The sequence below is a fragment of the Glossina fuscipes genome, unplaced genomic scaffold (genome assembly GCF_014805625.2).
Source record: "Glossina fuscipes isolate IAEA_lab_2018 unplaced genomic scaffold, Yale_Gfus_2 115, whole genome shotgun sequence".
NCBI classification, from domain to species: Eukaryota; Metazoa; Arthropoda; class Insecta; order Diptera; family Glossinidae; genus Glossina; species Glossina fuscipes.
In genome coordinates this window covers 1448069-1460743 of record NW_023998458.1, presented here as the reverse complement: position 1 = coordinate 1460743, position 12675 = coordinate 1448069, and the positions used below count along the sequence as shown (strand labels likewise).

Below are 12675 nucleotides of genomic sequence, written 5' to 3'. Positions count from 1 at the left end.
AGAGAGAGAGAGAGAGAGAGAGAGAGAGAGAGAGAGAGAGAGAGAGAGAGAGAAAGAAAACAATTTGGGGGAAATGCTTTCAAATTTTATCCAAAGAGAGACGCTGTACTTACTGGTTTTGTATTCATATTCAACTCTGCGCATACGTACTTGGAGTTACAGATTGAAAAGTACATTGTACACGATCATGATCAAAACGTTATAAGACTTCTTCATTTAAAAGAGACGCTCAATTATTTGATCAGTTTGGGATTTTGAATCGATTCGACGAATTCTCTCTGTCTGTCCGTCTGGTCCTTTGGTTCTTAAATTCCGAAAATCCCATAAATTTGAGCACGCAGCACAAATGTGTGGCCTCTATGCTATGTTCGTTGGTATTGGTCTTGCAAGCACTTCCTTTATAAACAATAGACTACAAATGTCACAAAGGAAATTATAATAATTTAATGCATTTCTCTCAATGGAAGCCGCTTGTGGCAGACCTGTATCGATCCGAAATTAACGTCACAAGTTCTGATCAGGCCGATGACACGTCCACACCTAATGAGATATGAACGTAGGTGATTGATCTTCAGTGTACACCGTAAGGCAAATATATTTCATTCACTTCTTACATCTGTTATCGAAGGCTAAGCCCAAAGTTGTCGATATGTTTACAATGATTCAGAAAGCCTCAGACCTGGAAGACTTGTGCTTGTTTAACTTTTGTTCCGACCTATTTTACTTATATCTGCTTGCCCTTCATTTAAGGTAATATTTTTAATATGCGCTTTAGGCCATATGAAGAATATCATATTCAATATTAGCCGCCGTCTTATTGGTTTCGACGTATCTGCCCTTCCTTCCATTGAGAGTACATTGAAGACGTTATGAAGTATATTAGTTTCGGGATAAGCTTTAGTTTCGTTGATTTCGGCACAAGTGTCCATTCGTCCATCCTGTATATATTAAAGCCCTTCGTGCGGAGGAGTGAAACTCCAACACTACGCACTTCATTGACATCTAGAAAGTAAATTTTAAAATAAAGGAGACTATCTCGGTAAAAGACTGAAATAAAAAGGTAAATCAAGCACTTGCATAACCTACGACGTATTAGCCTATTGTCACTTTTAATTAACATCGGAATGGGATAGACATAGTTCTTATCAGACCGTTGAAGTAGACTTAACAATATATAAAAAAGAGAAAAAAACTAAGGTAGTGGACAACTTCACTTTCTATGGCAATTACATTTATACATACATACCTTTCTTACTTACAGCAAAGCATTATAAGCTAGTTATTGTTCTTTGTAAGATCTGATTAATATACCGATTGTTTGACATGTTTTTTTCTTCTTGTTTTTGTTCTCAACAGATAACATTCACTATACGACAACGGCATTGCGAGCGCCTTCTATCAATTCGTTTACGGAGTTTAATTATTACACCGTTCCGTATATACAACGGTTAAATTTTATATAAAGTTTTAATTAAGTTAATGGTTAATAACACACACACACACACACACACACACACACACACGGAAACAGCAACACATATGCATATATCTACGCTTAGATGCATAGACGTGTGTATTTAAATTTAGGTATTTAATAACAAATGCAAAAACCAGTCATAGTTTTACTGTTTGTAAAAAAAAGATAAACAAATAAAATAAAATTTAAAAAAAAAAACGAAAAAACAAATTGAGAATTTTATCAAAAAATGTTTAGTAAGATTTAAAAAAAAAAAAATTTATTGTAACATTTCGGTTAGTACATAATTTTTACACATACATATATATTTATACATAAGCAATATATATATGTATATATATATATATATAAATTTTGTTGTACTTTGTTAATGTTGCACGTTTTCGGTTACGATTTATTGTAATTAAAACAAGTTTGTAAATATTTAATGTAAAATATAAATAAAATAAATAAACTGTAAGTGATTTTACATGTTAACATAAACTGATATTAAATTTTTTCTTTAATACCAAAAAAAAAAAAAAATGTTTTCTCTCTTGTATATATATATATATATATGCAGCTTAGTCCGAATCTTTTCCTACCTAATATTTTGCTTTGTTGCTTTTTAATAGTGTGACAGTTTTACGACATTAAAGCAAGCATAAACATTATATTTGCTTTGAAGTGCAAACTGGTGCACGTGACTGTGTCATTCGCTCGAGGAGAGATATGTTTACACAGATTCTTTATACCGCCCACCAAGCTTTACTTCATCTCATACGCATCGTAAGTTCAAATTTTTTGTCAAGCAAATTTGTAGGCGGGCCACAACCACTCTTCCCGATACTGCACTGTTTGTTTTAATTCATTTATTTCTTCTTTATTATTTCATTACATATATCGTGCAAACCGATCATGTTTGAACAGGCGTTTCAAGTGTAGCTAGTAAATACCTTAATGTTTAGATTCGTATCTGCCAAGCATCAAGCTGCCCATAATCGGCGGCTTATGTCAACAACCGGCGGGATGTGCGCATAATGCTGCCCTCTCCTTTTATCGAGATCGAAAGCGCTCCTCTAACAAATAAGAGATTGAGCTGGGCTACCAAAAGCAAGGGTTATCATAGTACGCTTTATACTTTTTCTTCAACGGTGATTGTAAAAATAAGTCATCAAAAATCCGAAATGTTATTAAAGTGTAAGCACACTACCATATAACTGATATGTAACAAATTTTGGCAGCACTGGCATTACATAGAGATTATTTCGTCTAAGAAGAATCAGAGGAAGAACAATATCCTTAGGTGAAGGTGAAAGTGAAGTGTCGGAAGAGTAGACATTAGTGGTACGCAAATAACTCTAAACGGGGTAACTTTCAAAAACGTCAACGACTGTTTTCTAATCAAATAAATCGATAAACATATTTTTATAATTGAGTTGCCACTAATGGAAAGGGAGAGCTTTACTGTTCTAGAAAAAGTTTTAAGTCGGCAAACTCATTACACCATGCGGGTAAATAAGCCGGCCGATGCTAACTGAATTTCGCTGGTTGATGTCGCGATGATCTGCCTCTATGCTCCATCTGATGCCATATTGATTTTCTGTTATTCCTTTGGTGGTGCGGACAAGCATCACTTAAGATAAGCGTGTAAAGACTTCTTTTTGTGGCGTTTTGAATTCTTCCCGTTCGTGTTTCTAAAATATTTAACTCAATTTTTTCTACTAACTGTTTAAGGCACTCACATGAACATAGCGATATTCCTCATTGACTTTAATGCACCGTATGATATATGCATAAATGTTTCATCGAAATCTGCACGGTCTGCGTATTTAATAAAATTTATTTTTTCTTTGCAAAAGTGCTTATGGGCGAAATTTTGCCTATGAAAAAGGAACAAGTGCATTTTCAATTAGAAAATGTAAGACGGACAGACAACCTAGAATTTTTCAAAGCTTTACATGTCCGAATATGATAAACAGCATGGCAAAAGAACTATACCCCTGTGCTTCTATAATGATACTATCACTAAAGAGATAAAGATAACATTTAACTCCAATATTGCTTTGTTGAAGCCGAACAACGTTTACGAATGATTTACATGGTTTGAAAATGTGCTACAAACTTGAGCTTTTTCAATTTTTATTATTATGAAATTTTTTATCGTGATCTTAGTTTATGTATAATCCCAACAAAAATAAAGCGATTTTTTTCCAAATTAAAAAAAATTAGAATCCAACGAGAGCGGAAGAAACTTTCCTTCTTCTTTATTTTAATTTATTGGTTTTGTTCTTAGTACTAGTTTGGAAGATTGCTCTTCAATCAAACTAACAAGGAGGAGGGTTTCACCTTAGAAATGCAACAAACAATGCATAGTTTTAATGTAGTTTATGAATATGAAAACATTAGTCGTAAGTCACCACAAATTCTTGTTTCGCGATATCAGATTGAAGGGTGTGAAGTTGTATTGAAATTTAGCTAGCAAAGACATAAACCACGACCTAGTGAAGACGAAACACTGAAATAGTGAAAGTTTACTTAACCACTGCGACCAAACGAAGTGCTGCGAACAAATGAGACTAATATTACGTGAGTCTTTGATCAATGACCATTCCAACGGTCTATCATATATTTATGGAATTTCCTTAGGAAAAATTGTTGATTTGTGCCTTTGCTACTTAAATTTAAATATTGATTGAAAGACTACAGCACAGAAAACAACCATTAAGCTGAGAACTCCTCAGAAGTCAGGAAAAAAGTGGTGCAAACTTGTTGTTTAAACCGTAAATACAGGAAGGCTACCAAAAAGTTTTACATTTAATTACTCAACCATTTGTCGATATCTACATGATGTCAGGCAAGTACAACATTTTGAATCAAATCACAAATGTGATCACATTTTAGTTGTTGCACCTTATGAATTATGCAATGCATTGAATAGAAGAGAAAAAAATGTTACCGAACTACCCAAGTATATAGGGAGTTTTTGTAGGATTTGGAAATTTCGTATTCTGAGAACCAGAATGTGCAGGTTTTTGTTGCTGATAGCAGAAAAAATTTATGGTTTTTCTTCTCTTCGTGTAAGCCCACCCTACATCGCGCCTAACGATTGAATATCTACTTGGATGGATAAGAGGTGGGAAGCAGGAGCAAGAGGATCGTTAGGAAACGGAAAAGTTTTCCTCTCAATCCTGACGGAATAAAACTAAGTTTGGGCATAGAGTTGTAGAAGTGGACAACACTTAAATTTAGTACTATAAATGTAAATCGTGGCAAGAAGTCGTACAATGGACTAAGAGCAGTTGTTCAGATCCAAAACATTCAAAGCGTTCAAAATACTCAAAGAAGATTGCAAGATCAATTTAATCGAGCTGTTAATTAATCAACAACAAGAGAGCAGTATACGTACCATAAGAACCGGGAGAGGCTGGAGGAAAAAGCCCGTTATAACGAAAGTTTTCTCATCTAGACGAGTTACCGGCCTAAAGAAAAGTCCTCGTTAAGGAGCATCTAACGCATTTAGCAGAGCCAGTCTCTTTTAAAGTTTGCTGGCTTCAAAAACTTCCTTATTATCCAATGAGGAAGTCCAAAGAGGTTAAGAAAAATTTGAAATCTGAAGCAGTGAAAAACTCTTCAAGAAAATCATTTGAAAAATAGGACAAATGAATTAAACAAGTTCTAAAGAGAACACTGCTGACCGTTAAATACGCGCTACCCTATATTTATTCATACAACGACATTGCGGAATGAGGTGCGGAAAAATGGTCCGATCCGAACTGTTTTCAATAACATTTGTCCTTGAGCCGGAATTGTCGATGACAAAGAGAGAATAGCAAGAAATACAATTTTTTTGATTCTATAATTTACGTGAGTGCATTCTCAAGCTGCAAAGTAGAACCTCTCGCCGCTATCAATACTCTTTTCAAACATCTCCATATAACGTACCCTGAGTGGCTACTGATAATAATAAAAAACAATTTAATATCTACTTGTTTTGGTAACACAAACTGCTTAGTATGTACATGTTACGTACGTATTAAAAACGAACGAAACGTTACTTAGATAGTAAAGGCCTGCTCACAATTTTCATGTTCATGCATGGCCCCAATTCGAATTATCAGAGCAATATCATTATTGTCTGAACATTCTATGAAAGGAGGCAATTATTAATTAAACAAACACATGCAAATATAATTAATAAAACAGAATAAGAGAATTAATTAAAATTAGTCCAAATAATTTTAGTTTTAAGTAAACAAAAATCAAGTAGAAATTTGTTTATACGCCTTACAGCGAACACTGGAGGCTCACTACCCACACGGAACAATGCACGAAATTCGTTGCCTTTTATTGCCTGCAAGTGTAACGGTAAGCTTTTAAGAGCATTGCTACAAGGTATTCTATACAGAAAATTTCAACTTGATATCTACTGCGCTGTAGACGATAATTAATCAAAGCATACTAATTTTCCATAAGGTGTTTTAGTGTTTTTGTCCGATGACGTTACACTTTTCCCGCCGACTTCACTGTTTTAAGCCCCGATTTGTTTAACCTGATTCAGAATATTAAAAGCACAAGATCCACTCCTATCATTTCGTCTAAAGTCTTGGGAAAATGCAATCAAAAGGTTCAAGGACGGACGGAATGGGTACACTTTTGCGGCTTAGAATTTTACAGTGATCAAAATTAAGCTTTTGTGTGAATATTTTTCACAACAACAGGAGTAATACATTATTAGCCCGCTTTAAGAAAGATCTTAGATTCTTGCTGATCCTATAATAGAAAATTTTTTCTTTTCGGTTAACGTGACAAACGCGACAGCGGAGAGCTGGACGAGAGTTTGCCCGAACAGCTATGTTTACCTAGTGCGTGTCTTTGTGTAAGACTTTGAAAATGAACGCCTGCATCAAATGGAAAAATGAGCAAAGGTTGTTCTATGATGAGCGAAGAGAGGAAAGAGTTGTCGCCGATTTCGGAAGTGAAGGATATGGAGGTAATACTCATAATATTACGAGTATTGTAATCTATCGAAACCATGGCATCACTCCTATAGACATTTTGAAGGCACATTTAAGTGAATTGAGTTTTAAACAATCAAGGCTCTTATTGGTATTCGTTTCAAAACAATTCGAGAAAGAAGAAGTATATAAACGCTACACGCACGTTTGTCAATCGACATAAGTTAACATAATTGGTTGGTGGATCAAAATTATTTTTGCTCAAAGTGTTTGGATGGCCTTAAAACTTTGAATATCTCCACAGAACACTTTCTTTTTCACTGCCTGTGGATGTATCAATCACATGATTTTCGTTGTTATTACTGCATTAAAAATATATGTGCCAAACGTTTATATAAAACACGTAGATGTTCAGCTCTTGTTGTTTGTAAGTGCGGCGGGTGCAACTTTTGCGCCATTAAAAGCAAGAAGAGTAGACAGACGGATGGACAGACAAGTCTGTGGGACACGTTTCTAAGAATCACCTTAACTTTCAAAAACGCAATTAGTTTCAATCTGCACGTATACCAAAACAAAATCTTTACTAAAACCTATATTCTTAAGCAGCATAAGACATTTAATACACTTACAGAAAATGCAAATTTCTTTAATCAATTTAACTTTACCAGTTGTTTGTGCCAGTATATATATGTATGCGTGTAACTGCAATGCATTACCAAAAAAAACATATATTTAATCATTACCATTAACTAACTGCCTTATGCATGAATGCATGCATATAAGCGTTTGGGAGAACAAAACTCATTGATTAACATTGTTGCACACAGACAAAATGAAGGGGAAATCAACAAATCTGCGTCAACCATATGGATGAAATTAATAACATTTTTATGCCACTCAAGGCGCTTGGAAGTTATAAATTGTCCAATAGTAGTGCTACAGAAATTTATTGAAAAGAAAAAAACAAAAAAACTAAATAAAATAATAATAGCAACAATAACAATGGCTGGCTTAATAGTTGGACGATTTGTTGTTTCTTTTTTGTTGATTTTTACAAAAAGTGCTTTGATGATCGCTAGCATTGAAGTCGTTTAGCACACGAGTATTAAATCATCCTTCTTAATGATCTCATGTTTTTCAATATTGTTTTCCTTAACCTACGGGAGAGCGCTAGAAACGCATAATGCATTTTCTTGCTGGAGAAGGAGGGAGGAGGTAACAATTGTTGTGTGTTTTAACGGTAACGTGCAACGGCAACCAATTGCTTCGAACGCCTTAAGTGTTTCAATTTTTTTCTTTATTTTTTTTTTTCTCTAACAAATTTTTAGTTTTTTTGTGTTCACTGACGTTCAAAGAAAATTTGTGTTTTTCATATTAAAGCGAACGGGAAAATGAAAAGGTTGGGGTCAGAGAGTTAGGTTATCTAAGTTTTGCTTCTAATTTTCAAAAGTTACGCAAAATTTATGCAAACATTTGTAAATTATGACAGTGTTAACCGTGGAAGGCAAGCACATCCATAAATGGTAACACATTTGCCATTTGGTTGCACTTGGTTGTCTACAGTTTTATACAAAATTTATTCATATTTGGTTACAATTACTTTTTTCTTTTTTTTTGTTTATTTCTTATGAACGTGGAGTGAGTGAGTGAGTGAGTGAGTGATTCATATTCTTTTGCGTTTGCCGTTTCTTTTTTTTCTAATTCATTTTCTAGCAAAAAATGTTGCAATTGTCTACAATTATTGAAAAATGAAACCGCCGCCGACGGCTAAAGCCCGACACAATTTCTGGTAAAAAATTTTTACTATTTTTTTTTTTTTTAATTCTTTACAGTTCCGCTTAAAGCTTGCGCTTGACGATTAAGAAATATTAGGCTTCTTTTTTTTTTTCTTAAATTTTAAGGTAAGAATTTCTCATGGTTTTCAACAAAACTTAAAAAAAAAAAAAAAAAATACGGACATACAATTTCATAAATTCGTTCTTAACTCTTTCATAATTAACCGGGTTAGGGAAAAATGGAAAATATAATAGCTTTGTCATGGACAGTTTGTTGCGTCTACTGCATGTTGCTATAGAAATATAAAAAAAAATTCCTGTCAAAATAAAGCAAGGTTTGCTTGCAACGATACATAGAGCACGATCCAAAGCTAACGGGAATTTTTTAAGTAAACCAACCTAAGACTCATAATGCACCGAATACTACACAACACTCTTCTGTTGAGCACTCCGAAGCTCATGTAAATAGAAAATGCCGAAGTAATACATTGTCGCCGTAGATTCATAAGAAGCACAATAAGCGGTGATAGAATGAGATCGCATAAATGTTACTTGGACAACGATCGACAATATTCTCGATAGCACTTAACACCTCATTTGTGAAAGCTTAGAACATCTCGACTAAATTCGTCAACGTCTCCCCTACCAATTCCTAGAGTATTTGATCATAAAATAATGACAACATTTGAAGTGAACAACGTATTGCATGTTATTTGTCATAAAACATGAGACCTTTAGCTGCACAATTTAGGTCGACAGCATTTGATTTTCATGCTAAAGTAACTTCTAAGCCAAGTTACGAAAGAAATAATTTCCTTGGTATGCCACACACACATTCACACTTATGACGGGTGCCAATGATTCCATAAGAGAAACCCTGTTATACAAACCACCACATGAAGGCCAATTAAATGTTGAAGTTTTTGCTGACAGGCACAATGTTGCCTATGACGACTGCATAACTGCAAGTCTGAAAAGTGACTATGGCATGTTTCAAACTTTTCCCATGCTCTCTACGAGTACAGGTCAGCCTATAAAACGGCAAGATACCATTATGGTACAAATCTGATATACTATCCATGACACATCATCCCTTTATTCCAAAAATTTTTACCTAATATGTGGGTACAGACCAAGCATCATTTGACTTTTGTGGCGAACTGTGAAATGATTCATTAAAAACTTCGCGTGGCCCGGATCCCTTGGAGTAATCATAAACCACTTATCGAAGCAGCTTGTGGGAGTGCTGCCGAGAGTGCAAGCAAATCAATTCGGCGCTACAGTGAAGAATTGGTTAATTCGAGAAGATCTCTACAACGTATGTTATATTCACGAGAGACTTGCATCATCATGCTTACAAAGTTCACATGACTCCAGAACTGAAGGCTGAACTTTGGAACGTACAACGGTTAAAGTTGAAGAAAGAACTTGAGTATCATATCTCAGAAGAGTTAGGGAGAATGTCAACAAATTCCATATGTGCCAACATACGTGATCCCATATATGATTCTTTACTGTGTACTTAATGAAGCAATAAAAAAATTTCTAATTTTTAATTTTAAGTCTCTTTTATGTTATCAAAATTGCTTGTTGCGTGAATTTTGGGTCATCCCACATGTATACCAAGTTAGACATTTTGATTTATTGATATCGATATAATTGACCTATCCCAAATAAGACAGCATTTACAGCCTGGAGGAAGTGGAAGAGGAGGGAAATTTATATATGATAAGCGCTGTTCAAATTTGGCATAACAAAGAAGGAACGAGAAGCTCGGGACCGTAAAAGATGTTTAATTAAAATCGCTGAAGACCCTAAACAACTTCCATTGACCCGAAAGCAGTCATGATTGACCAAAAGCGGTTCCAAATGCGAATTTTATAACACTCTTTTCAGTATAACCCTATAATCGGAGTTTTGGTTAATTGTGGTCAGCTCATTAGACCTGTGAACATTCATACTCGATAAACTTGTTTATAAAATATTTTTACATTTTGGTTGCCTCACCTTTTACCAATAGAGAAATGAACAGAGAGCGACATACTCTTAGATCGACGAATTATGAATTACGAATTTATGAATACTTATGAATAGAATAAAAAATTAATACATTTTTTTTTTTTCGTAGGTATTTTGTTATACGATCATAAGCGCATCATTAATTCCGCCAAATTTCATTTTAAATCAAAAAGAGAAGGTCAGTTTGCTATGCCTAGAGAATTTTGTGCACTATTAAATATACATAAAAATTAAGCAAAAATTTCCCATAGTATAAATGGAAACTTATTTTAATTTTATACATATATATACATATATTTTGTTTTTTAGTTTTAAATATCAACTTGAAAATCTTGTTTTCGTACTTTTATATTTTTATTACTTATTATGTCTAAAAAAAATTGTTTTTTTTTTTTAAATATATTATTTCAAGTTTTTTTGTATATTAAAATATTTAAACATAATTTGTCGTCACGATTAATTGTTTTAAACATAATAAAACAATGAACTTCAACTTAAGCGAAAAAAAAATCTCGAACAGATATTAACAGCGGGATACAAACACATGCCTAACAAGTTCAATTCAAGAATAATGAAAATCATGAACGAAACCTTAAGTGAAACTATCGCAGATTAGTAAATAATACATAAGCAAATTGTATTTGGCTTAAATCGAATATTGTGGCACTTAACCTCCCACCTACGCTTTTATTGTTATATCTAACACCGAAATGTTTGTTCTTCGGCTCGTAACATTCACAATAATCAATCATTACAGATCATATGAAGTAAATCGATTAAGTCCCGTGCATCTTTATCTTTATCTGTCTGCCCGTCTGCCGTCTGCCTGTCATATATTGCCAGAAAGTTAAGATAGCCGCGAAGCTGAGATAAGCACCTTAATTCTGACATATTTACTTTTAGTCGACGATAAGCTTTAAAAATGAACTTGCTCGGGCTTAACTCGGGAAAAAACTGCCATTTGCAATTAATTCATTGATCTGTTATTCAGCGTCTAATCTTAGTCCTCTAAAATTAGAGCATACAAAAAATGGATGCAAGTCACTTGCCGACAAACCCACAATAGATGAAAAATTGTAACTTACGGCTTAGACAAGAAGGAAGAGGCAGTTGTAAATATAGGCACTGACGATCTATTCACATCCCTATGTTTAGGCTATTACTTTGGGAGTGTAGTGTATTAAGTTAAGATAATAGACATATGGCAAAGATTCACTCGAAAGTGACTATAACTTTTCCACTTCTATTTTGAGCTGAACGGAATCACACAAACACACAACACAATTCCTATTGCTCTAAAATCGAAGAAAAATAGATACTGACTGTGTAACTCACATAACGCAAATTTTAGTACGTTTAGCGATAGGGAATACAGTCGTCAGATTAAATGTAAATATATATGTAGAAGGTATAACAGGCGAATTAAAGAGCAAGTGAATGAAGTAGTCTTCATCAGGGGCAACGAGTTTCAGAATAATATTCATTACAATTCATAAATGCATCCAAATAACAGCGAAAAGTACTTACAGTAGGAATTATTTTCTTGGGTCGTTTAACATTACAGGTGTACCTTGAAAGCTTATACTGAATTTCAATAATTTTCTTTTTCGTTGGAGTTTTCATTTTACTATTACTGTTGCTATTATTATTAATGTTATTATTATGTCTATGATTATCACTTTTCGCCATTGCGTTGTCTTATTTTTTGTTATGTGAATTTTTTTCAGAGCACTTTTGCCATTAGTTGCTTATGTATTTTATATTATGACTATTGTGATGATTGTGCGAAGTGAAAATGCAGAGTTGGACGGATAGACAGATTACTGTAAGTTGACTTAAACGACTGAAAATAAACAGATAAACATCTTTAAATCGACTTGCAAATTCATTCACGCGTACTTCCGACTAATATAAGCGGAATCACAAAGCTGTTAGGAACTCAAATGAAAAAATAAACCGCCTAATTTAAATTAAATTCGTCTTTTTTCGCTTATGTTACAAAAGTGCGTTTTTTTCCGTTTCTCTCACTCGCTTGATTTACGTTTAATTCCTTGATATACATACAAACATAAAGCACTTTCCCGAACACAACTTAAAACCGTTTCAAAGTTTTTATAAACTTCCTCATATTCGCATTTATTTCTTCTTAGAACTTTTTTTTTATATTTGCACTTTTACAGAAATTATTAACTGTTCTCATTCGCTTGACATTTATATTTGCTCCTAGGTTGTTTGTTGTATGATGAGGACATTGAATATTCTTATAATTTTGTTTGTGTGCGTGCACATGATAAAATTCTTATTGCAATATATTTTAGTGCACTAATGCTCGCTCATTTTAAGAATAATTTATTGCTTTTTGATTGTGAAATTCTAACAACTGTATGTGCGTGCTCATCTTCGTTGAAATTTTGGCAATCTCAAGAGAATTCAAAGGGTAAAAGACGATTGAAGCCGTTAAAAATGG

The 12675-nt window shown here is 33.8% G+C and overlaps 1 protein-coding gene across 2 annotated transcripts in view; it reads left to right on the top strand.

Moving 5' to 3' along the window:
- LOC119640120 overlaps positions 1 to 1514 on the top strand; it is a 41974-nt gene extending 40460 nt beyond the window's left edge. For both annotated transcript variants that reach the window (XM_038037952.1, XM_038037953.1), the window contains exon 5: positions 1357 to 1514. In XM_038037952.1, coding sequence (XP_037893880.1) covers positions 1357 to 1463 — 107 coding nt within the window. In that variant the 3' untranslated portion in view covers positions 1464 to 1514. The remainder of the gene's footprint in view (positions 1 to 1356) is intronic.
- The last annotated feature ends 11161 nt before the right edge of the window (positions 1515 to 12675 follow it).